Genomic DNA, 26541 nt, shown 5'->3' with positions numbered 1-26541 from the left:
TTTTAAGAACATATATTGGCATTAGAAAAGGGCAACTAAAATGATTAGGGGTTTGGAACGGGTCCCATATGAGGAGAGACTAAAGAGGCTAGGACTTTTCAGCTTGGAAAAGAAGAGATTCAGGGGGGATATGATAGAGTTATATAAAATCATGAGTGGAGAAAGTGAATAAGGAAAAGCTGTTTACTTGTTCTCATAATATAAGAACTAGAGGCCACCAAATGAAATGATGGGCAGCAGGTTTAAAATAAATAAAAGGAAGTTCTTCTTCACGCAGCGTACAGTCAACCTGTGGAACTCCTTGCCTGAGGAGGTTGTGAAGGCTAGGACTATAACAGGGTTTAAAAGAGAACTGGATAAATTCATGGAGGTTAAGTCCATTAATGGCTAGTAGCCAGGATGGGTAAGGAATGGTGTCCCCAGCCTCTGTTTGTCAGAGGGTGGAGATGGATGGCAGGAGAGAGATCACTTGATCATTACCTGTTAGGTTCACTCCCTCTGGGGCACCTGGCATTGGCCACTGTCAGTAGACAGGATACTGGTGTGGCTGGACCTTTGGTCTGACCCAGTATGGCCATTCTTATATTCTAACAGGATTCGCAAAAAGAAAAGGAGGACTTGTGGCACCTTAGAGACTAACCAATTTATTAGAGCATAAGCTTTCGTGAGCTACAGCTCACTTCCTCAGATGCATATCGTGGAAACTGCAGCAGGCTTTATATATACACAGAGAATATGAAACAATACCTATTCCCACCCCACTGTCCTGCTGGTAATAGCTTATCTAAAGTGATTTCCAGCACAAATCCAGGTTTTCTCACCCTCCACCCCCCCACACAAATTCACTCTCCTGCTGGTGATAGCCCATCCAAAGTGACAACTCTTTACACAATGTGCATGACAATCAAGCTGGGCTATTTCCTGCCTAAATCCAGGTTCTCACATCCCCCCCACCCCCATACACACACAAACTCACTCTCCTGCTGGTAATAGCTCATCCAAACTGACCACTCTTCAAGTTAAAATCCAAGTTAAACCAGAACATCTGGGGGGGGGGGTAGGAAAAAACAAGAGGAAACAGGCTACCTTGCATAATGACTTAGCCACTCCAAGTCTCTATTTAAGCCTAAATTAATAGTATCCAATTTGCAAATGAATTCCAATTCAGCAGTTTCTCGCTGGAGTCTGGATTTGAAGTTTTTTTGTTTTAAGATAGCGACCTTCATGTCTGTGATCGCGTGACCAGAGAGATTGAAGTGTTCTCCGACTGGTTTATGAATGTTACAATTCTTGACATCTGATTTGTGTCCATTTATTCTTTTACGTAGAGACTGTCCAGTTTGACCAATGTACATGGCAGAGGGGCATTGCTGGCACATGATGGCATATATCACATTGGTGGATGTGCAGGTGAATGAGCCTCTGATAGCGTGGCTGATGTTATTAGGCCCTGTGATGGTGTCCCCTGAATAGATATGTGGGCACAGTTGGCAACGGGCTTTGTTGCAAGGATAAGTTCCTGGGTTAGTGGTTCTGTTGTGTGGTATGTGGTTGTTGGTGAGTATTTGCTTCAGGTTGCGGGGCTGTCTGTAGGCAAGGACTGGCCTGTCTCCCAAGATTTGTGAGAGTGTTGGGTCATCCTTTAGGATAGGTTGTAGATCCTTAATAATGCGTTGGAGGGGTTTTAGTTGGGGGCTGAAGGTGACGGCTAGTGGCGTTCTGTTATTTTCTTTGTTAGGCCTGTCCTGTAGTAGGTAACTTCTGGGAACTCTTCTGGCTCTATCAATCTGTTTCTTTACTTCTGCAGGTGGGTATTGTAGTTGTAAGAAAGCTTGACAGACTATGCTGACAGCTTGTGCCACACGCTCTCAAAGAAACTGCGGAATCACCTGATCAACATCCTCTACAGCAAACAGGGAAAGATTAAGAATGAGCTCTCAAAAATGGATACTCTCATAAAAAACCAACCTTCCACACAAACTTCCTCGTGGCTGGATTTTACTAAAACTAGACAAGCCATTTACAACGCACACTTTGCTTCTCTACAAAAGAAAAAGGACACTAAACTTTCTAAACTACTACATGCTACAAGGGGCCACAGCAATGGTTCCCTCAACCCACCTAGCAATATTGTTAACCTATCCAACTATACTCTCAGCCCAGCAGAAGCAGCTGTTCTATCTCGGGGCCTCTCCTTCTGCCCCTCCACCCCCACGAACATGATACAGTTCTGTGGTGACCTAGAATCCTATTTTCGACGTCTCCGACTCAAGGAATATTTCCAAAATACCTCTGAACAGCATACTAATCCACAGAGGTCTCCCTACCAACACTACAGAAAGAGGGATTCTAGGTGGACTCCTCCTGAAGGTCGAAACAGCAGACTGGACTTCTACATAGAGTGCTTCCGCCGACGTGCACGGGCTGAAATTGTGGAAAAGCAGCATCACTTGCCCCATAACCTCAGCCATGCGGAACGCAATGCCATCCACAGCCTCAGAAACAACTCTGACATCATAATCAAAAAGGCTGACAAAGGAGGTGCTGTTGTCGTCATGAATAGGTCGGAATATGAACAAGAGGCTGCTCGGCAGCTCTCCAACACGAGTTTCTACAAGCCATTACCCTCTGATCCCACTGAGAGTTACCAAAAGCAACTACAGCATTTGCTCAAGAAACTTCCTGAAAAAGCACAAGATCAAATCCGCACAGACACACCCCTGGAACCCCGACCTGGGATATTCTATCTACTACCCAAGATCCATAAACCTGGAAATCCTGGGCGCCCCATCATCTCAGGCATTGGCACCCTGACAGCAGGATTGTCTGGCTATGTAGACTCCCTCCTCAGGCCCTACGCTACCAGCACTCCCAGCTACCTTCGAGACACCACTGACTTCCTGAGGAAACTACAATCCATCGGTGATCTTCCTGATAACACCATCCTGGCCACTATGGATGTAGAAGCCCTCTACACCAACATTCCACACAAAGATGGACTACAAGCCGTCAAGAACACTATCCCCGATAATGTCACGGCTAACCTGGTGGCTGAACTTTGTGACTTTGTCCTTACCCATAACTACTTCACATTTGGGGACAATGTATACCTTCAGATCAGCGGCACTGCTATGGGTACCCGCATGGCCCCACAGTATGCCAACATTTTTATGGCTGATTTAGAACAACGCTTCCTCAGCTCTCGTCCCCTAAAGCCCCTACTCTACTTGCGCTATATTGATGACATCTTCATCATCTGGACCCATGGAAAAGAAGCCCTTGAGGAATTCCACCATGATTTCAACAATTTCCATCCCACCACCAACCTCAGCCTGGTCCAGTCCACACAAGAGATCCACTTCCTGGACACTACAGTGCTAATAAACAATGGTCACATAAACACCACCCTATACCGGAAACCTACTGACCGCTATTCCTACCTGCATGCCTCCAGCTTTCACCCTGACCACACCACACGATCCATCGTCTACAGCCAAGCTCTGCGATACAACCGCATTTGCTCCAACCCCTCAGACAGAGACAAACACCTACAAGATCTCTGTCAAGCTTTCTTACAACTACAATACCCACCTGCAGAAGTAAAGAAACAGATTGATAGAGCCAGAAGAGTTCCCAGAAGTTACCTACTACAGGACAGGCCTAACAAAGAAAATAACAGAACGCCACTAGCCGTCACCTTCAGCCCCCAACTAAAACCCCTCCAACGCATTATTAAGGATCTACAACCTATCCTAAAGGATGACCCAACACTCTCACAAATCTTGGGAGACAGGCCAGTCCTTGCCTACAGACAGCCCCGCAACCTGAAGCAAATACTCACCAACAACCACATACCACACAACAGAACCACTAACCCAGGAACTTATCCTTGCAACAAAGCCCGTTGCCAACTGTGCCCACATATCTATTCAGGGGACACCATCACAGGGCCTAATAACATCAGCCACGCTATCAGAGGCTCATTCACCTGCACATCCACCAATGTGATATATGCCATCATGTGCCAGCAATGCCCCTCTGCCATGTACATTGGTCAAACTGGACAGTCTCTACGTAAAAGAATAAATGGACACAAATCAGATGTCAAGAATTGTAACATTCATAAACCAGTCGGAGAACACTTCAATCTCTCTGGTCACGCGATCACAGACATGAAGGTCGCTATCTTAAAACAAAAAAACTTCAAATCCAGACTCCAGCGAGAAACTGCTGAATTGGAATTCATTTGCAAATTGGATACTATTAATTTAGGCTTAAATAGAGACTTGGAGTGGCTAAGTCATTATGCAAGGTAGCCTGTTTCCTCTTGTTTTTTCCTACCCCCCCCCCCAGATGTTCTGGTTTAACTTGGATTTTAACTTGAAGAGTGGTCAGTTTGGATGAGCTATTACCAGCAGGAGAGTGAGTTTGTGTGTGTATGGGGGTGGGGGGGATGTGAGAACCTGGATTTAGGCAGGAAATAGCCCAGCTTGATTGTCATGCACATTGTGTAAAGAGTTGTCACTTTGGATGGGCTATCACCAGCAGGAGAGTGAATTTGTGTGGGGGGGTGGAGGGTGAGAAAACCTGGATTTGTGCTGGAAATCACTTTAGATAAGCTATTACCAGCAGGACAGTGGGGTGGGAATAGGTATTGTTTCATATTCTCTGTGTATATATAAAGCCTGCTGCAGTTTCCACGATATGCATCTGAGGAAGTGAGCTGTAGCTCACGAAAGCTTATGCTCTAATAAATTGGTTAGTCTCTAAGGTGCCACAAGTCCTCCTTTTCTTTTTGCGAATACAGACTAACACGGCTGCTACTCTGAAATCTAACAGGATTGGATTTTTGGTGTCCTAAGAGATTTGTGCATGTTGTTTGATTAGCTGGTAGCAACAGCTAATTTCCTTTGTTTTCTTTCTCAGCTCTTTCCCGGGGTGGGTTGTGTGTGTGTGTGAAAGGGCTTGAGGGTACTCCACAGGGAGGAATTCCCAAGTGCTCCTTCCTGGGTCCAATGGGGTTTTTTGCATTTGGGTGGTGGCAGCATTTACCAAGCCAAGGTCAGAGAAAAGCTGTAATGTTGGGAGTCTAATACAAGCCTGGAGTGACCAGTATTAATTTTTAAAATCCTTGCGGGCCCCCACCTTCTGCACTCAAAGTGACGGAGTGGGGATTCAGCCTTGACAGCCTCCCAGCTCAGGTAGAGCAGGTTGTGCTCGCTCTGCTCAAGTTAGCACGCTAAAAAATACCAGCATGGACCTTGTGGCTCAGGCTAGCCACCTGAACTATGACCCAGTGTGGTGGGTGGGCTCAGAGTTGGTGGCTAGCTCAGGCTGCAGTCTCCACACTGCTATTGTTAGCAGGGCAGCTCAAGCAGAGTAAGAGTGAACCTGTCCACCCAGGCTATGACGCACATTCCCAGCTGCAGTGCACACATACCCTGCTAAGGATCCTGAACTCTACCATGCTACTAATAATAGAGAGAACCAGAGGACTAATAAGATCACATGGTTACATAGGTTAACCCTGTGCAAAACATTTTGGTTCAGAAATGGTTCCAAATGATATGGGACAAAATCCAGTAGTTAAAAGTGTGGGTTCCACTCAAGACAGTCCAACAGGACCATGGTTGCCAAGCCTCCAGGATTGTCCTGGAGTCTCCAGGAATTAAAGATTATGTCATGGGATGAAACCTCCTGAAATACATCCAACCATAACTGGCAACCCTAAGCAGGGCCCAAAGAATTGGTCAGCCATGCACAGGCCAGGAATACAGACTTTCTGCAGCCCCATCACAGCTCACAGAAATCTGGTGGGTCACACATTAGGCACTGTAATTTCAATGTTTTTATATCAACATTGGTGTTTCAGGACATAAGCGTTTGGTTGTAGGAAGAAACTTCTCCCATAGGTGGGTTATTTCATAACTGTCCATTATGCAGTGTCTTGCATCCTTCTCTCAAGTAACTGATGCAGGCCGCTGGTGGAAGCAGAATGCTGGACTACCTGGGTTCCTGGCCTGATGAGGTACAGTCATTGCAATGCTCCTATCTTTGGATGCCAAGGTCCTAACAAAGTTACTATCTGTGGGCTGTGTGAAGAGGGGTATTCCTGCTGGTGACAGGATATGGGGGTGTTACAACCTGTGTGGTGCGGGGAGCAATGGGGGAATTGTCTATTTTGGGGGGGGACAGGGCTGTTAATGGTGTTACCGTCTATGGGAAAAAGGCAATGGAGGCGCTGTCTAGGGGAGGGTGGGATAAGAGTTAGGGGGTGCTGCTGTCTCTGAGGGGTCACAGAGGGGTTGTTTTCTAGGGCAGGAGTTGCTCTGTGGGGGATGAGAGGGGTGTTGCTGTTTGGGGGCAGGGTGGAAGAAGGAAGGTGCTATGGGGGTGTTGTGTTTGGGGGCAGGGCGGGAGAAGGGGCTATGTGGATGTTACTGTTTGGGGGCAGGGTGGGAGAAGGGGCTATGGGGGTGTTGCTGTTTGGGTCAGGGTGGAAGAAGGGGCTACAGGGGTGTTGCTATTTGGGGTGGGGCAGAAGAAGGGGCTATGGGGTTGTTGCTGTTTTGGGGTAGGGTGTAATAAGGGGCTGTGGGGGTGTTGCTGTTTGGGAGCGGGGTGGAAGAAGGGGCTATGGAGGTGTTGCTATTTGGGGGCGGGGCGGAAGAAGGGGCCACGGGGGTGTTGCTATTTGGGGTGGGGCAGAAGAAGGGGCTACGGGGGTGTTGCTGTTTTGGGGTAGGGTGTAATAAGGGGCTGTGAGGGTGTTGCTGTTTGGGGGCGGGGTGGAAGAAGGGGCTATTAAGGTGTTGCTGTTTGGGGGCGGGGCGGAAGAAGGGGCTATGGAGGTGTTGCTGTTTGGCTGCGGGGCGGAAGAAGGGGCCACGGGGGTGTTGCTATTTGGGGGTGGGGCGGAAGAGGGGGCTATAGGGGTGTTGCTGTTTGGGGGCGGGGTGAAAAAGAAGGGGCTACGGGGGAGTTGCTCCCAAGGGGGTTGGCAGGGAGAGGGCCTGGGGCGTGTTGCTGTCTGGAGCCAAGGTGGGAGAAGGGCTGGGGCTGTGACGGGTCGTAAGGACGAGCTCGCCCGGGGCTGTGGGGCCGGGGCCGTTCACACGCACAGGCCGGGATGCTCAATACCCATGTTCCGGGTCTCCATCACTTCTCCCATCCTGACCCCGCTCCGCCGCTGCGGCCCGGGATCAGGCTCTGTCTCCCCGCCCGGCGGCCCGGACCTGCTCCCGCTCCGCAGCGTGTCCCTAGCGGAGACGGCGGCAGTCCCCGCCCCCGCCGAAGCGTGCCCCCTTCCCCCGCGGGTTCCGGCTCCTCCCCCGCGTGACCTGAGGCCGCCGGGTGGGGAGGAGGCACCGAGCCAGCCGGGCCCCAGTGCGGCGGCGGCGGCGGCGGCGGCAGCGGGAGGAGGCGGCGAAGCAGCGCCGCGCAGCCCGGACCCGCCGCCGCTCGGCTCAGCCGCCAGCCGGCTCCCCGCGCCCGCCCGCTCATGCCGGTGTGGTGCTGCCGCTGCTCCCTGGCCCGCCACTTCAGGTGAATCCCCACCGTGGGGTGGGGGGGAGGGGCCGCCGCTCTGTGGGGCAGGGCGCCCGCCCCCCCCCCGCGCGGAAGCCGCCCGCTGAGCCCCGCTGCTGGGTGAGAGAGAGGCCGGCGGGATGGCGGGGGCGCGGCGATGGGGAGCGTGAGGGGGACACGCGGGGAGAGATGTTGAGGTCGCGAGGGCAGTGGCCGTGATGGGGGGTGGGGAAGTGGGATCCCCGGGGAAATGGCCGTGATGTGGGTAGGGGTGCACGGGGGGGGGGGTTGCGAAGGGAATGGCCGTGGTGGGGGTAGGGATGTGGGTGGGGGGGTCACCAGGGATGGTGATGGAGGGGTGGGACGTTGGGGTCAGGATGGGCTGTGATGAGAGTAGTGGTGGGGGGCAGGATGGTGGGGTCATGAAGAGAATGGCTCTGATGGGGGTAGTCTGTGGGGGGGGGAAGGTGAGGTTGTGAAGGGAATGACCGTCTCGCAGGTAGGGGACAGGGAGATGGGGTTGTGACAGGAATGGCTGTGATGTGGGTAGGGGCAGGGAGGTGAAGGAACAGGGATGGAGTATGAGCTAAATAGGGGTGGGAGGAGACAGGAATAGGGGGCAATGGAAGAATGTTGGGGAGATAGGATTTGGGAACCCTGGGTGTGGTTCGGGGTGGGGCAGAGACAGGTGTGTATTAATGGGGGTAGAAGGCCATCTGTCCAGTAGCCAGCCTATGTTAGTACTGACTCCATCCTCTGGCTCTTCTGGTTGTGGAATCACACATGCTTATATGTGCACAAAAATGGGGATGGCTAAGATTGTGTGCAGAAAATAATTGCATGCTATTTTTAAGGATGCAAATTCAGAGTATTTTGCTGAATATTTGGATCTCTTTGTAATTTTTTAACCATAAAATGTTTTTGGTTTTTTTAGGGAGCTATTATTTGTATGTCCACCCCCACTCCTATTTTGTCTTGTATATATGGAAAAATATATCTAGTAGTTAAGGCATAGGACTGGGAGTCAGGAGATCTAGTTTCTGTTCCTGAATGTGCCACAGAAATTGTGTAATTGGACAAATCACTTAAACTCACTAGCTCTGTTTGCACTGAACTTTATTCTCAAGCTTCTCTCCATTGTAACTTCACTGGTGCTAGCAGTGGTGAGCGCATTAGTGTAGACTGACTGCTGATGTTTATACAGCCCTGTCATTTAACCTTGTTCAAGAGCATGTCTAGACAGTGAGAGATTGTAAGAAAAAGCTCGATTTAGACAAGGCTGTAGTGCCTTTGGCTCAGTGTGCTCAAGGTTTTGGTGCATTTACTTAACTGTAAAGTAGGTATTATAATAATTACTGTGGGTGTTGGAAAAATTAATGTACGGTATGCTTGTAATCTTTAAATTTTGAATAGACTGAGACATTTAGAAATCCTGCTATAAATAAACATTTGTTTACTTATTACTTTAGCACTTTAGATTAAAAGTAAAAGAATGGAAAGGTGGAAAAAAATTATACTAGTCACTACTTATGCTGTTTGTATACTTCTATTTCAACTTGGACAGTGAAAATCAGTGAAGTAGTTTTCACATTTGTTGATTCTCCCTTTTATTTGTGGGTTTTTAGTACTGCAGTGTCTGGGTTTCAAACACTGGATGGGATTTTTTTTAATAACTATTTTCAGTGGATGTTTGTTTAAAAACATTTTTATTGGTGCTAAAGTTTTTAAAAGCTTGTTTTTACAAAATTTAAATTTGAGCCTATATTTAAGTGGAGAATAAAACCTGTATTTTATCTCCCACCCAAGGTTGGGCTTAGCAGAAGTATTTTTCTAAAAATTGTACTGGAATAGGAATCATTTAAAACTGGAAATTATCTATTGAAGAAAGGGGTGGCTTAAATTAAGTTTTCACTATTTTAAAATTTATAGCGATGTGTAAGGCATCCTTCTGACAAAACCATGCCGTGTCCAGTTAAATGATAGATGTTACAGAAGAATTTGATATTATTTGGTCTGGAAAAAAAATCTTGATTTATATTTTATATTATTTATATATAATCTAACTTTTTCCTTGACTACTTTTCTGCATTAATAACTAAAAAATAAAAAAAAAAACCCTAAAAGTATTAGCTTTCAGTAAATAAGGAAACTAATTTTAAATTTGATTATCTGAAAAAAACATACTACTGGTTGCCTTTGTTATGAACATGATAACATTATTTGGCCCTGACTCTGTAACTGACAAACCATTGTGCCCACTTGTAGTTATGCAGGATAAGAGCCATAGTCATGTTATCAAATCCCCCTCACCCCCGAAGTTGTCTACCAAGGCTACAATGATATATGTAAACCTTGTTACAGAAAAATTGTTTTGGGATTTGCGTTCATATTTTGCCTAAGATTAGAAAGGAGATGGCATTAGTTACTCCGTAGTTAAGATCTCATTGAGATTTGCACTTAAAGTAGAACTAAATTTGCTGTTTCACATTGTAATGGTTAAACTTAGTCTCCAAACCTGACACGATAACTCTTCAGAGAACAAAGTAATTTTCTATGTAATATTTTAGTCAAATATACTAACTTAAGTAGAGGATACACTTTTAATTGGTCCACTTTTGAATTTATCATGTTTTCTTCACATTTCTTTTGGTACCTCTAGCTAAACATTCATAGTCCCTACAAACTCCAAATGTGTCTTTTATGTTCAAATAACACTACAGACCAGACACAGATCACTTTTGAAATTTTATAATTAATCACATCATTAATTTCTTTTAATCAGGCTTTTGAGCCTTTGGAGTTGACTGATCATATCCATCAGCTACTTCTGATATCCGAGGTAGGGCTGAAAGGGAGAGAGAGGAAGCTGGGTGTGAGTGGGGATGTGAGGAGACAGGCATAGCAAGAAAGGCTTTGGGGATGCTAAGGGGTTGAATGAAATTTTGCAGAGAGAAGGTCAGCAGGAATGCTTTGAATTTGGTTTTATTTGTTAGGTCGGAATTAGAGTTTCTGCATATTATGTGTGTGTGTAGGTTTATTATGTGTATGGTTGGCATTAGGGCTACATAGTGGTTGCTCGAGATGTGGATGGAGATGTATGGAGTGTGGTTGGCTGCAGTTAGCTGAGCAGGGGGACTGATGAGTGGAGTATAGGTAATAAGTTGTTTAGCTGCTTTCTTTTTCTTTTCCTGGTTTGTGCTGGTGCACTCCTACAGTCTTAACTCAAAGTTAACAAAGATTTTTTCTGTAGGATATAAATTAAAAGTTGGATTCAGTTAAATATTTAAAGAACAGTGCTTTTAGTTTAATTTTAATGTACTGTTCTGTGTTACCTGGCTGATAAAGGACCAAGAAAAAACACATCTCAAATAGTTTCTATCATGGGATAAACACAGTGAATATATGGTGTTGCATCCTACTAATGAAGAATCCACATCATCAAGGACACCGCAGTCCTTCTGTTTTGGCTGGGAACTTAGAACTTCAACCCAAATGGTACAGTGCAGTATATTTGAATCTTAGAGAAGAGTATCTGTATACAAGATACTGCTGCCTAACTAAGGAATATGTTATGCACTTCACATGCGCACAAACACATCTTGGTAACACCTTATTACTTCTAACATTATGGATGCCAAAAACATAATAGGGGAGACAAAGGATAGTTAGATTTAAAGAGACACTGCTGGTTGATTTAGGCCCACAATTTAGATGCGTAAAAACAAGTTTTTGCATCATTTAAAATAAGTAAAAATATTCTCATGGTTTTCCTTTTAAATATTCCAATGTAAAGTTATTTTTTAAACTGAGTCTGCAACAGTGCTTGGAAATCAAACTTTGCAGCACTATGCAAGTTCATTTGAGAACAAATATGCTCTTGGAGGAGGAGTGGGATGAAACTTATCTATTTTTATGTTCCAAGCTGAATGAAATGCAAAAAAGCATTTTTTTTTAAGGAAGCAAATAACTATCATCACGGTAGGCTAGTGATACTATAACAGTAATTGTCAATTATAGTAGACTCAGTAAGACAGTGAAGCTCTTTACTCTAGGTTTCTGGGGAAAATAGGTGGAGAGGCATTTACTAGCATTGTTCAGCCATGCCGGAAGAAAGACAGGAGACAATGGATATGGTTTAATTAGTCAGCAACTTTATTCACTTAAAATATCTGGGAGTACCCACCTGATTGGGAACGGGTATCATGTTTATAGATGATAAATGTCTGACCCTAAGCTTTGGCATTGCTGAAAGCCTAGTAGGCAGTCATTGCCAAGAAGCAAATATTTATTACATTTGAGGTATTAAAAGGGTGTGGGGAAAGCAATAGTTTAAATCACTAGATTTATTATCAGACACTGAATTTGAATGAGACACACATTAGATTATATTCTGCAGGTCCTTTTCTTTTGCTGCCTGTATCCTTTTGTGGGCTTTTTTGGAGGAAATGTTTTTTTTGCCCATTATTGTAGCAAAGAAGCAATATTCAGTGTGGGAAAAGCTATACTGAAGAATAAAATTCTGTATATGAACTGATTAGTGTTTGTTTTACTTTTGCGTAATGCAATCAGAGTTTTTTTTATCAATTTGACAGTTTTAAGGCAATGATCCAATAGCAACTTAATTTTTGAAGAATGTGATATAATGCTCAACTGATGTTTTTTCTCCAATAGAAATTACAGTGGCCCTGAAAGCGAGGGACAACTGTTGAGCTCCTTAGTGCAACATTTTGGTGACAGCCTTGGGAGGAAAGATAAAAGAATGCCCTTACTAGAAGAAACCACTCTGACTGGGGACCCGCTCCTGACTGTGCCAATAGTGATAATAGGTGAGTTATTTCCAGAGATTATTTTGTGTTCTCTGGCACTACCATTACTTTTTAAGAACCAGGAATGCAAATCCATTTATAATTAAATAACTTGGTGTTGCCAAATGATAACCCATCTCCAAGGTGAAGGCGTTTATTATATGGATACAATTAGTACAGTTTACTGTATTACCATCAAGTTGTCAACCAGTCATTTGACTTAAAATCATTGAAATGTATTTGAACTGAAAATGCTTATTTTACTGGAAGATGTTGAGACAGCAGTGTTTGGGAGTGGATGAAGAATTTGTTGGCAGATATCAGATTTGAGTGCAAGTAGAGATTTAGGCCCCAATTCTGCAATCTGATATACTTGAGCACACACTTATGTCTGTATGAAGTCCTGCTTATGTCATTAGGACCGGACATGGGGAAGGCTTTGTTTGAAAGGATTAGACTGGAAGATGCAAACATTACAGTTAGGCAATTTGTGTACAGTACAGTTAGACTTACAATGTCTCAGTAACTGTATCAGGGTGGATTAATTTAAATCAAAATCGATTATTTAACTCACTGTAATCATCATTTAAATCAGCAAGCAGGAATCAATTAAAATTGATTTTTAATTATCTTTTGCATTTTACTTTTTACTTATTTTCCTAAACAAATAGGATTTTGATTTTGATTTTGATTGGTTAATAACCATAAAACATGGTTTTGCAACTAAAAATTGCCGCTACACTAAATGTGATCTTTCTTTTTGCAAGGAAGATATACTATATCTATAGACCTCTATAGACATTTAAATAATTATATAGCTTAACTTACATTTATTCAGATTCCTCATTTTTACATTTTTTATTATATTAGAAAATGGTGTATAATGCATTTCTTATTTACTAGCTGATTAATTTTTTTTACTTGTGATTTATGTCACACTCTAGGGTGGAAATTTGAGTTCAATTAAAAATGCCAAAACAACATTTTAAGTTAGTTAAAATAACTACTTTACACGTGCTGTATACATAAGAAAAAAGCTATCAAAAAGCTTATCAAAACATGTTTTGCATTTAAAACTAACTGATTTATTAAACCAGGGAAGTAATATCTGCAGTTAGTGAATTCAGCTGACTGTTTCTTGTCATCATGTCCTTTGATACTTCAGAACTAGTAGAACTCATCCTCTCACACCTAGTTTTTATTACTAGATTGGAAGAGAAAATCAGCTTTCCTGCTTTGTCAACATCTGTTGGTTTTTAGCTTTGAACTATCATGGAACTCAACTAGCTGAAAGAAATGAAATGAAGAAAATATTCTCTCTGCACCTGCAGAAGAGTCTACAGCTATCAAAAGCTGTTTTAGCACTTCAGCAGACTGTGGTTCCATGTGCTTAGCCAGTAACTTCAACCTGTTGGTTTGACTTTCTTCAAAACTTTGGCAGAAAACATATACTGCGTAGGTTTTTGTATCTAGTTTAAATTTTAAAAATTCAATGTGTGTTTGGATTAAAAAAAATTCAGTGATTTAAAATATTCTGAACTGTATTTATTCATATGTTTTTATGAAACAGCAATCACTGTAGTGTCTGGGGTGCCGTAGCAATTAAAATCATCACACCATAAAACTGATTCTTCACCAAGATAATCAGTTAAAGTTGTTAAACTGTTTTATCAAGTCTACAGTTTATTAAAGGGTTGTACTATAAAGATTGCCGAATGACAAACTGCCAGAGGAAATAAATTCTTCAGGAGTGGATCCTGTGGATATGACCACACTGCAATAAAACACCTGTGGCTGGCCTGTGTCAGCTGACTCGGGCTATGGGGTTGTACAGTTGCAGTGTAGATGTCCGAGCTCGGGCTGTAGCTTGGGTTCTGGGATCCTCCCCACCTGCTGAATTGTCAAAGCAAGGTGCTGAACTCTATCTCATCTGATGCATCATTATTAGGCAAACATAGTGCCCATAATAATATGTTAACCTGGAGATGACAGAGGCATCTGTTGCTGTGGTGAGTTTCATGCCTTACAGGAAGAGATAGTGTCCTGGCATTCTGCCAGTCATGGTCCAGGACTGCCATATGGTTCCCGATTCAAAACTTGCACTGGTTTTCAATAATTGTGTATTTTGAAAGTATCTGTGCTAAGTACTGCTGCTGCCTTCAGAACTCCTCTACTTGCCCACATCAGATGCAGCATCCATGACTTCTTCTAGTGAAAAATAAACGTTTTTATCCCAAATATGTCCGAACACTTCTTTTAATCATATATTTTAGAACTGGAAATCTTATAACTTGATCCCCTCAGTGGACAGCCTATTATCTCTAATATGCACCTGTTGCAAGTAAGATTTCTTAAAATAAATAAATAAATAAATAATACTTTGGTAAGACAGAATAAAAGAATGGCAAGTTTGTTCACTGCATTTCATCTTGATCTTTCTCCAAGTGCCTTTATGCTTTCTCCCATGCTGCCTCTTGTGACTGAAATGATGTCCCTCATCATGTATGCCATGTAATCTCCCTGTTTTCCTTCCCATCCCTCATTCATTGCCCATCTTTCTATTAGCTTCCCAATGTTAGGACATGTCTACACTTGCCATTTAAAGTGCAAAAAGTCCCTTTTTTGCGCAAAAACCATGGGAGTGTCTACACTTGCCAATGACTTTTTGCGGTGATACTCAGAAGTTTCACCGCAAACCAAAACCACCTCCACGAGAGGCGTACAGTTCTTACTGGTGATACTTTTGCAGTAATGTGCAATGAAGACATGTTCTTCCTGTTTACAAAGCTTTTAGCCTCCGGAGGATATTCCACAGTGCCTAGGTGACCACTCTGGCCAGCGGCTCTGCTGCTCTGGTGCCAGGTAAACAGACATCCACCCCTCCCCCTGTAAAGCCCTGGGAACTTTGAAACTCCACTTCCTGTTTTCTTGGCAAGTGCTCACTTATCTGGCCAGGTGACAATGGCTGTTCCAGGGGGCAAATGATCCCCTGCTTGGAGCAATGCTGAGCTAATGCAGCTGATCAGTATTTGGGGAGAAGAGGCTGTGCAGGGACTCAGGATGCCTCGCAGTCACGCCCCCCCTTCCCTCAAGACATATCCTCAAAATGGAGAGAGCTGGACTGTGGGACAGCTGCCCTTGGTACGCTGCTCTCATCCCTGATGGAAGTGCTGCAGATGTTAACGCAATCTGATGCCTGTGGAAGTAAGTGAGAACACAAACCAGTGCCTTTCTTTTCCTGAAAGAAAAGGAGTACTTGTGGCACCTTAGAGACTAACCAATTTATTTGAGCATAAGCTTTCATGAGCTACAGCTCACTCTGAAACCTTTCTTTTACTGGTTCCCTATCACTGGTGAAACTAATTACACTTGCAGAGTTTTTGTGCTGACATAGGCTTAGTGTCTTCCCAGTGCATAAATTTAGTAATAAAACGACTAACATGATGTGTTCGTTATGCAATTATCTTGACCTTGTATTGTCCTTTCCTTAACCTACCCTTGCATAATGATAGGTTTCAGAGTAGCAGCCGTGTTAGTCTGTATTCACAAAAAGAAAAGGAGTACTTGTGGCACCTTAGAGACTAACCAATTTATTTGAGCATAAGCTTTCGTGAGCTACAGCTCTCTTCTGTAGCTCACGAAAGCTTATGCTCAAATAAATTGGTTAGTCTCTAAGGTGCCACAAGTACTCTTTTTTCTTTAATCTACCCTGACCTTTGTCTGTCATCTTTCCCTATCTTATGTGTAATTTAGGACTTGATCCTGCAAATCCTTATTCATGCAGATAGTCCTTGTTCAGATAAATTGTGCTGTTGGGACTTGGAGAGATATTTTAGGGTAACTTACTTTTAAGTTACTAATTTTTTATTCTTTGCTGCCACAGTATTAGCAGTGCTTTGTGTTCACAGTTTTGTATCCAGGAATTGGTTTTTCTATTTGGCATTTATTAAGTAGAAGAAAGGTAAAGAAAAAGGGGAAAACTCAGAAGATGAAACAAAGCTTCATTTACCAAAATCCCTCTTGTTGTAAAAAGTGTTTTACTGGAGAAAAATCTTTCAATAAATGTTTCTAAAATATCGGTAAAGGGACACCATCAATTTGAAAACTTTGCACCTACTTTCATTAAAAGTAACATCAAAGATTACTACTGCTGAGCGATGGACAAAGTCTAAGACAAATAAGAAATAGAATTAATCAGAACAGGTGGGGGTAGGTTTACCTTTTTGATAATTGAATTTAACATACACACCTCTAAAAGCCAATGTAAATATAAGTGAGGCAATATTTCTCCTCCTTCAGATTGGCAATAGAGATGGTTCACCACTCTGAGAGAAGCCAATGTCTATACTCTATCCTGTTCTGTTCCCTCCCAATCTCTTGGGGATCAGGAACACTTTTGAATTTGATTTATTTGAACAAGTTTCTGCAAATGCCAAAGTTCAAGATAGTCCTGTCCTCCCCCCAAATCTCAGATACTTGCTGTGCTAAACAAACACCTTAGCTTTTGAACTCAGTCTATTTTGCCCAGAATGCAGTTCATTCTCCTGTAAACACAAGTTCCCTTAAATTCTGATTCAAAAAACAATTTTTGCAATAAACAGTTTTTACATTCATTGGTTCACAAAGCTGGCTATTTGCACGACAGTGTCTTAATTTATTATAATGAGGGTTCTTTTGTCATAGATTGCTGTTGACCAAGACCCACTTCTGCCATTATGCAATCAGCCAATATTTATATAACTAGACAAAGGGGTGGTTGAAGTTTAAAATTAAAATGTATGTTATTTATTTATACAACAGTAATATCTAGATGCCCCAGTGAGGATCAGGGCCCCATTTTGAAAGGCACTGTACAAAAATGTGATTCCTGCCCTGAAGAGCTTACCATCTAAAAACATATTTTAAAAAAAACATTTGGTCAGAAAATCATCCGAGGCCCATCTATATAACAATGTTAATAAAGTCAGGGGGCCCAGTTGTGTTATGTTGTGCACAGGACTTCGTTTTCCCTGTAATTGGTTAAATCTTTGACCCAGTCATGGGGACATTCTTGTAGTGTAGCTGAAACCTCAGTGTGTCTCTGTAACTAGGTTTATTATTATTATTTATAGGCCTGTACTACTGATCTTCTATTGCTGTCAGTTACTCCATTAGTTTAAGTGGCAGAGGTCTGTGAAGTGGATCTAAATGTGAAGCACTTGAATATTATAATGAGTGTCATATAAATGCCCATGAGGAAACTAATAATTCTGTCTTCAGAGTAAAGTATGAATAATGTGCAGTAAATAAGGCCAATATTGAACAATGAGGATAAAACAAAATATTGAATAGTTGCTCATTAAATGAGCACCATCCATCCTGTATACTAGATGAGGCAGGGATGCTGTGGAAAAAATAATATGTAATCATGTAATTAGAGAATATATCAAATGCATGGGGGACCAAATTAAGGTTGCATAGGCAACTGTAATTCTGGCTTCTCATAACTTTTGAGGGTTGACTTTGCAAACTTAGAAATATGTTAGAAGAATGTTACTATGTGTATATGTGTATTATGCTACAGTAATGTTTAGATGACAATCAAATCAAGGTCCTGTAGTGCTAGGCACTGGCGATGCATGTAGTAGATGACTGGCTCTGATGTTTAACTTGGTTACAGAGACACTTAAATCCCATCCACTTTGCAATTTTCTCTCCTATTGTAACCACTTCTCAAACAACTCTGTTGTAATCAGTTCTGCTGATTCTACTAGTTATAGTATTGTCAGGGCAGTAATGTCTTATAAATCAGCTTGAAAGGTGATGCAATTGAACTTGCATTTGAGACCTTTATTTTGATATTGTCACATTTTGTGGTGAGCTCCTTTTCTACTCTTTTTCAAACCAGTTCATATTTGTTGTCACTAAGGGCATGGCTACACTTGCAGATGTAGAGCGCTTTGAGTTAAACCAGCCTACATAGAGCGCAGTAGGGAAAGTACTGCAGTCTGTCCACACTGACAGCTTCAAGCGCACTGGAGTGGCCACTTTTGTGGCACTTGCAGTGGCATTGGGAGCGGTGCATTATGGGCAGCTATCACAGTATGCAAGTGGCTGCAACGTGCTTTTCAAATGGGGTGGGGTGGGGTGGAGTGTGACAGGGAGTGTGTTGTGTGTATGGGGGGGAGAGAGTGGGTTTTTGGGGGGCTGAGAGCATGTCAGCATGCTGTCTTGTAAGTTCAGACAGCAGCAGACCTCCCCTCGCTCCTCTGCCTCTCTCTCTCACACACAGCATTCCGCACTAATGGTTGCTTTGTCTCGGAGCAGATAAGCAGCCAGCTATCAGAAACGGAGCTTTCAAAGGGCATTCCTACAGCCAATTCCAAACAATAACAAGAGTGGCCACTTGACTTACGGGGATTATGGGACGTTTCCGGAGGCTGATCAGAGCGCAGTAAAGCAACACCTCGTTCACACTGGCCCCACGGCACTCCAGCGAGAGCGCAGCAAACGTTATTCCACTCACCGAGGTGGAGTACCAGCAGCACTGTAGCTGCGGAGTCAGAACGCTCTATGTGCCTTGCCAGTGTGGACGGGTAGTGAGCTAGTGCGCCCGGAGCTCCTTTATTGCGTTGTAACTTGCAAGTTTGTAGCCAAGCCCTAAATGGCTTTGCTAACCATAGAAAGAAGGGCAAGTAGACAAAATTCACCGTCTATCAAATTCCATTGCCAGATGGGATATATATTGTGTTATAGTTTGAGTGACCGAGTTTTTTATTTTAATCAGTCCTACATTGACCTATGCTGACATACTTCTGGTTTTAGATTTTCATAAGCTTGTGCTTTATCAGGAGTTCCCTCCACCCCAAAAAAAGTTTGAGACTGGCTTAAATATCATGTTTGTACTCCTACTCTTCTCTTTTTAACCAACTATTCTCCCCTACCACCCAAAAAGCATTCTGCTGGGTTGTTTTTGAAAAGGTCCCTAGTGCTAGGATTTATTGTAATGTGAAGATTTTAGAGTGTAAGCTTTTCTGAGTAGGGATAGTATGCTATATGCATAGCACATTTTGGGACATTGCTACAATATAATCATTTTGCTACTTCTGTGGTAATAAGACTTCTTAAAATGTTTGTTAAAATGTTTTAACTTTTGTTTTTAATAGGGAATGGACCTTCAGGAATTTGTCTTTCTTACATGCTGTCTGGGTATAGGCCATATTTGTCTCCTGAAGCTGTACATCCAAATCCCATTTTGCATAGTAAATTAGAAGAAGCTAGACCTCTCTCTATTGTTGACCAAGTAAGTTTTCACTAACACTTCATCCAATTGTTTTCCTTTAACAAACCAAACTAGTAAACACTTTGTTTCCTTTTATGAGCTTCTTAAGATACTTTATAATAATTTAAGATATGTAATGTCATTGGCATGCTCTTAACCTGCAAAGAACTCAAGACCTACACTATTACTCCTTGAGGGAGGCATGGTATAAGCATAGTATTTGGAGCCAGCAACTCCCATTGTGGCCTTGAGCAAGTCACCTGATCTCTCTCCCTTCATTTTTCTCACCTGTAAAATGAGGATCATATTTGTAAAGCAGTTTAAATGTGTACAGTGCTAAATAAGTGATAACTATTAATACAGAAATTTAAGAAGGCTACTCTATGGGGATCCAGCATACTTTTTCCAGTCACAGTTAAAATATTTAACAAGTTGTTAATCAACTTTCAGCATTTTCACTTGCACAAAAATAACACTGAATTTACTGGGCTAATTTCAGTTATGCTGTAAAATTATTCATCTCAAAGTAGGTGCTGTTTACGTCTTCTAATTTATAGTCTGAATTTAATTTAATGATGATAAGCACTATGTCCATCAGTAAGTAAGTGACTGGGCTCTTAGTCATGTACTGTTATGTACATTTCACTGTAAGAGTGTATTTAATCATCTAATGTAGGGAGGGAGAAATAATCTGGGTAGAGGAAAGAAAATAGGAAGATTTGAATTATGAAGTAGTTTGTTTTTAGCATCACTCAGGTGCCAACTTTGTAGGCCTCAATGACTCCAGGTTTGATTTTGGCAGGAAAGCAATTTGTCTTTGCTGCTGGCTATAAATGCTGCGTATGCATCTGTGACTTTGCACCCCCCCCCCCCCCGAGTTTTGTCCAGATTTTGGAGAATAAAATGTCTCCTTGCCTTGTCAACAAAATTGTGTCTAAAGTCTTAGTTTTTCTTTTTGGTTAGTTGAAAAGTCCTTTGCTAAGCTGATGTTTCTGGCTTTGAAGACATAGCAGTTAGGTGGATGCTGAAAAAGGAATGTAAATATTTGTAGGATGCAGGGGTGAAAGTAACATTAAGTACGTATTGGTATGGGGGCCCGGCCTCAGGTGGAAGGGGTGGGGCCGGGGATCGGCCCGGGCTCCGGCCGCTGCTGTGGTAGCAGTGACGGCGGCCGGGAGCCTCGGGCCCTTTTAAATTGCCAGCCCTGGGGCAGCTGCCCCTATTGCCCCCCCCCCGCACCCCGGCAGCCCGGGGCATGCAAAAGGCGTAAAGACGTTAAAGCACTGCCGTGGTAGCCCTTTAATGCCGGCTGTGTACAGGCTGGTATCGGCGGCAACTTCTTACCAGTAGGAAGTTTTATAAAATGTCTGTTAAAGGAAAACTACATTGTAAAATAGTTTCTAATTAATCTGAAAAGTCTAGTAAAAAAGAATAAATAGTATTGAAATAAATTTGGGAATAGCCATTCATACAGGACGCTGACCTCTTGACATGATAGAAGTCATCTAGTCCCACCCCTCGACAACGGGGGAGTAAGTATAACCACACAATGATGGAGTGTGATATAGGGAACCTGTTCATTTTATGGTAACCTCCATTTTTTAAAAATATGGCTGACTTGTCCTTTTACTAATAGGACTTAATTTACAACAACTTTTAAACTTACCAGTTTTCTGTATGCTCAAATAATGAGTACAATCCTAATTTATGTTGTTAGAGTCAGACTCTTCCTGGGAATGCAAACCATCTCTAATTAAGAGGAACTGTCCTTTATCTTTTTTAAAAGTATCAATCTATTTTGTCCTGCTAAAAAGTTTTCCTAGTGAAATGTATTTCAGTAGAGTTAAAAGGTGTCTCCCTGTTTTTCTTTCTCAAATGTCTCTATTGATAGTTTTCAAATATTGGCAGGTATTGATGTATTAAAAAGTGAGCTCCTATTGAGAAAGACAGTAACACCTTTCACAGTTATGGCGATACTGAAACAGTGACAGGTACTGTATCTAAAATTGCTTTGAATATACCATTATAGTAAATATTTTAACTAAAGTATAACTAATTACTGCAGTTTTCCTTAAGTTTGATATTTCAGTAGTGATTTCCAGTTGAAATTCTGTCTGCACATGAAAACTATACTGTATGATAACAGTTGCAACAACAAGGAAATCTTTCTTCTTAATATAGGATTTAGAATACTTGTCAGAAGGTCTTGAAGGACGTTCTTCCAATCCAGTTGCAGTACTTTTTGATACACTGCTTCATCCAGATGCTGACTTTGGCTATGATTACCCACCTGTTCTGCACTGGAAGCTAGAACAGCATCATTATATCCCACATATAGTGCTTGGCAAAGGACCACCTGGTGGAGCTTGGCATGTGAGTAAACTTTTCATTTATACGGGCATAAGCTTTCATGGGTAAAAAACCCACTTCTTCAGATGCATCTGCCATGCATCTGAAGAAGTGGGTTTTTTACTCATGAAAGCTTATGCCCAAAGAAATCTGTTATTCTTTAAGTTGCCACCGGACTCCTCATTGTTTTTGTGGATACAGACTAACACAGCTACCCCTCTGATACTTTTCATTTATATTCCTCTAACTTGATGGGTTTGTATTTGAGGGTTTTCTTAGGATGGGGTTGGTATGTAGATGTTAATGGGAATTGCAGCTTCAGCCTTTTGACCCATCCAAAGCCCGAATTCTTTGACAAGACCGAAAATGAAGGCCTAAAATATATTCAGGAAATTTAAAATGCTGCGGGATTCATTTGCTAGCATAAATAACTCTGTTACTTCAGTTTCATGATTCTTTTTTTTTTTTTTTTGATGTAAATAATGGTCAGCAGTAAAAGTTAGGGGACGCTACATTTTTGTGGAACATAGATAAATTTGAGACTGAAATGAGAGCATTTGAGAGGTTTTGTTGCAGGTACACAGCAGCTCTACAGGCCCCATTACGCCTGCGTGTGAACGTATTAAAATGGAAGTGTTCCTAGTATGTTTCCATATTTTTATGCTTCACTGCCAGACTACATACAGCATTTTGATTAATAAAAAACAACTACATTGCTGACCTAACTGTTGCAAGTCTGATTCCGAATTTTACTACCAATATCCCGGGATTCTGTATTCTGTCTGCGTCTTGTAATAGACGAGTAATTTACAAAAAAAATTCTGTAATTTTAAAAGGATATAATCCTTTTAGGTTAAATCCCATGTTTGGTGGTTGCTGGTTATTTTTAACTGTTAGAAAAGGCAAGTGGTGTTGGGGTTTTTTTTTCAAATGGTAAACACATCAAATGGATTTTAATGTATCCATGTCCTTGTAGCTTTGTGAACCCAAACAGCGTGGTACTAATATATTAGAATCAGAAAGTGAAACTGTCCTTTTAGTTTTCAGTCTTAACAGAATCCTCTTTATGCATTATTAGAATTCAGTTTTGATTCACTATACTTCATGTCCATGACACAGTAGATTAGTCTTGGACTTTTTAATTTTTTTATGTTTAACAGTTAAAAAAAAAGCTGTTATGAGGATCTTTTAAAACGCCTACTGTAAAGGGCAGCCCTAGCTTTTATGGAGGATGCTTTCTGTGTCATCAGTAAGGCTACATTTTAGTCTCGGGTATTTTTAATAAAAGTCATGGACCGGTCATGGGCAGTAAACAAAAATTCACAGCCCATGACCTACCTGTGACTTGTACTATACTCCTGACTAAATCTTGGGCGTGCTGTAGATGCACTTGGGGGGCTGTGGATGCTGGGGGGTGGGGAGAAGGGCAGTTCAGAGTGGGTGGCCCAGGGGTTTGCATGGGGGGGGGCAGCCTGGGAAGCGTTGGCTGGGGTGGCAGCATGGGGCACCACGAGTGCACAGGGGGTGATCAGAGGAGCTAGTGCTGGGGGCAGGGGGAGGAGGGTTGGCAGGGCTGGCAGGTTTCCTACCCAGCTTCTCAAAAGCGGCGATCTGTCCCTCCCTACGCTCCTAGCTCCACGTGCTGCCAGCTCCGCAGCCCCCATTGTCCGGGAACTGCGGCCAATGGAAGCTGTGGGGGTGGTGCCTGTGGGCGGAGGCAGCGCGCAGAGCTACCAGTTGAGGGAGGGACATGTTGCTGCTTCCAGGGAGCTCCCCCAAGGTAAGTGCCACCCTGAACCCCCTCCCACACTCCTGCTGCTGCTGCTGTGGGGGTGGTATGGCCTGAGATTGCCCCAGCAGCAGTCAGTGTGATTGGCCCAGGAGCTGCTCAGGCAGCCCCAACTGCTTCAGAAATCATAAAGGAAACGGAAAGTCAAGGAATCCGTGACCTCCCTGACAAAGTCACAGCCTTAGTCATCAGCAGATGGCAAGGACTGCAGCAGATGGAAGAAGCAATATAGGCTACCTAAAGACAAGGCTGTGGCTGATGCTTGTTCCACTACCACTGTCATAATTTCAGGTAGCTGCACCTCTGGCCCCGTCGGTGATCTGCTCAAGGAATGCCCCCTTAGGTGCTGGGCCTCTAACAGTCACCTCTCTCTGGGCAGGGCCCTACATTCCTCTCCCTCTGTTAGCCGACGACCAAGGATGTTTGGTGAGGTGCCAGCTATGCCCGTTTATACCATCCGTGACTTTAACCGCTAGGACGCACTGTCCCTTCGCGGCGGGCAGCCCGGGCTAGGCTGACGGATGCCCCAAGGTCCTAACCACCCGTGACTTTAACTGCTAGAGCTCAGAGCTCCTTCGCAGCGGGCAGCCAGGATTGACTGACAGGTGCCCCAAGAGTTTGCCCCGTGGAGGCGGCACAACTCAACGCTAGGCTCTTAGTACTCTCACCTAATGGCCAGGCTTTAGAGCCAAAACGGCTGAGGTTCTTTAATTGTGTTGGCTGCTTTACAGTAAACCAGAGAAAACAAGTCAGGCTTATGCACAAATGGTTACCAAAATTTATTAAGCTAGATTCTAATCATGTGGTTACAAAATTGCTAGTGCCTACTTATTTAAATGTAGAGATGTTACACACACAAACAAGTTACAAAACTGAAGCCACAATCCCAAAGAAAGAAAACAAAGTATAGAGCTCTAATTCAAAATATGTGTACACTAAAGATAGGAGATCAGGTGTGGGTGCTGCTTACCCTCCTTGCATCTCTCGATTCCAGTGGTGCCACGCCAGGATCGGTCACTCAATTCCGCGGAAAGACGAATAAGGGACAAGCCGTAGGGACCCTCTTAGCTGCAGAAGCCTTGGGAGGCTGTCACTTATCTGACCAGCAGATAGATAGTGAAAAGCACTCAAAAATCATGGTGCTGTAGGTCCCCTACTTATACCTCTGTACTCCTTTATTCTCTTTCTCCTTTCTTATGCCAAATTGGGGCTGGTCTGTCGGGGTGACGCCAGCTTTCGCAAGAATAGTTTACACTTGCAAGGGAGAGAAACAATAAGTTTCAACTACTGGACATTTCTTTTATCAGGGTAAATATTTTCCCACCTAGGATGTTGGTGTGTGTGCATCACGCTATTTAGTAGGGGCTAAGAGCCATGTCTGTCACAGGGCCTCTGCCTGCTGTGAGCTTAATCGTCCTATCTGTTCCCAGAGGCACATTGTAGCAGCACACCTGTGCTTTCACAGCTTCAAAGGCTGTGCTGGAATATATGTTAAGTGCCCTGTTCCGGCTTCCTCCTGTGTTTCCAGCAATGCTGGTCTGAGTGGGGGGGGGCTGGCTGTCTGGCTACACCCTCCAGACCAGGGCTTTAGATTGAAGCCCCTGGCAATTCAGTGATTATCCCAGCAGGTCTGACCCAGCTGAGCATCTGCAGTTTCACACTTGCTCTCTCAAGGGTGAAGACACTGGTTCACCAGTGACCAAACAGCCTTATGCAGAGCACAGTATGTTTATTTTTAGGACAGAAGCATTACAGAGAAAACCTATCCTAAGCAACAAAAAGTCTAAATGCGTGCTTCAGCTTACTAGGTATCTCTCATCTTTTCTGTAGAGACCTTATCAGTTCTTCAAACCCTTCAGCGGAGTTTTTTCCCCTCTTGGTTAAAAAGTCACGCCAGTTTGCTGGATAAAAATGCACCCCTTCCCCCAGTCAGTTCATGCTGGCTTTTTATACCACAAGGTCTTTCTTTGTTTCCTGGGTCTCTTGAACCTGATCTGTATCAGTATATGCAATTCACCCCACGGGGTGGTACTTCTCTTGATTTATTTACCTGTCCCAGGATCTGCAGTAATTCCCCCTCACCTTGATTCTAGTTCCTAGATCAGGGATGGGCTTTTTGGTATGGAAATTGTATGGCAGTGCATGAATGCTCCTGAAATTGGGGTTGGGGTGCAGGAGGGGGTGAGAGCTCCGGCTCGGGGTGCGTGCTCTGGGGTGGGGCCAGAAATGAGGAGTTCAGGGTGCGGGAGGGGGCTCCAGGCTGGGGTAGGGGGGTGCGCATGGGGGGTGGGGTGAGGGCTCTGGCTGGGGGTGCGGGCTCTGGGGTGGGGCTGAGGATAAGGCGTTTGGGGTGCAGGAGGGTGCTCTGGGCTGGGACCCAGGGGTTCGAAGGGCGGGAGGGGGATCAGGGCTGGGGCAGAGGGTTGGGGTGCATGCGGGGAGCTCGGGAGTACAGGCTCCTGGCGGCGCTTATCTCAGGTGGTTCCCGGAAGCAGTGGCATGTCCCCCCTCTGACTCCTACTTGGAGGCGCAGCCAGGCAGATCTGCTGCGTGCTGTCCTGTCCGCAGGCACTGCCCCTGCAGCTCCCATTGGCCCCGGTTCCCAGCCAATGGGCGCTGCGGGGGCAGTGCTGGGGGGGGGCAGCTTGCTGAGTGGAGGGCCCCTGGCTGCCCCTACACATAGGAGCTGGAGAGGGGACATGCTGCCACTTCCGGGAGCCGTGCGGAGCAGTCCCAACCCTGATCGAAGCGAGGCAAGCCCCAGACCCTGCTTCCCAGCGGGAGCTTGAGACCAGATTAAAATGGCTGGT

At 43.8% G+C, this 26541-nt stretch overlaps 1 protein-coding gene across 3 annotated transcripts in view; it reads left to right on the top strand.

The window, feature by feature from the left end:
• Nucleotides 1-7062: 7062 nt before the first annotated feature.
• The window catches only part of OSGIN2 (oxidative stress induced growth inhibitor family member 2), a 31616-nt gene continuing 12137 nt past the window's right edge, over nucleotides 7063-26541 (top strand). Inside the window, exons 1-4 of one of the 3 annotated variants that reach the window (XM_084621648.1) lie at nucleotides 7063-7545; nucleotides 12199-12353; nucleotides 19478-19614; nucleotides 21775-21966. In XM_084621648.1, the coding sequence (XP_084477774.1) occupies nucleotides 7502-7545; nucleotides 12199-12353; nucleotides 19478-19614; nucleotides 21775-21966 (528 nt within the window). In that variant the 5' untranslated portion in view covers nucleotides 7063-7501. Of the gene's footprint in view, nucleotides 7546-7582; nucleotides 7648-11001; nucleotides 11023-12198; nucleotides 12354-19477; nucleotides 19615-21774; nucleotides 21967-26541 lie in introns of those variants that run through there. The other 2 variants (XM_084621649.1, XM_084621650.1) reach the window with 2 other exon arrangements.

The sequence above is a fragment of the Lepidochelys olivacea genome (assembly GCF_965140295.1).
Source record: "Lepidochelys olivacea isolate rLepOli2 genome assembly, chromosome: 2".
NCBI lineage: Eukaryota > Metazoa > Chordata > Testudines > Cheloniidae > Lepidochelys > Lepidochelys olivacea.
Note: the sequence above shows the minus strand (reverse complement) of the source record. Positions and strands in the feature narration are given on the sequence as shown.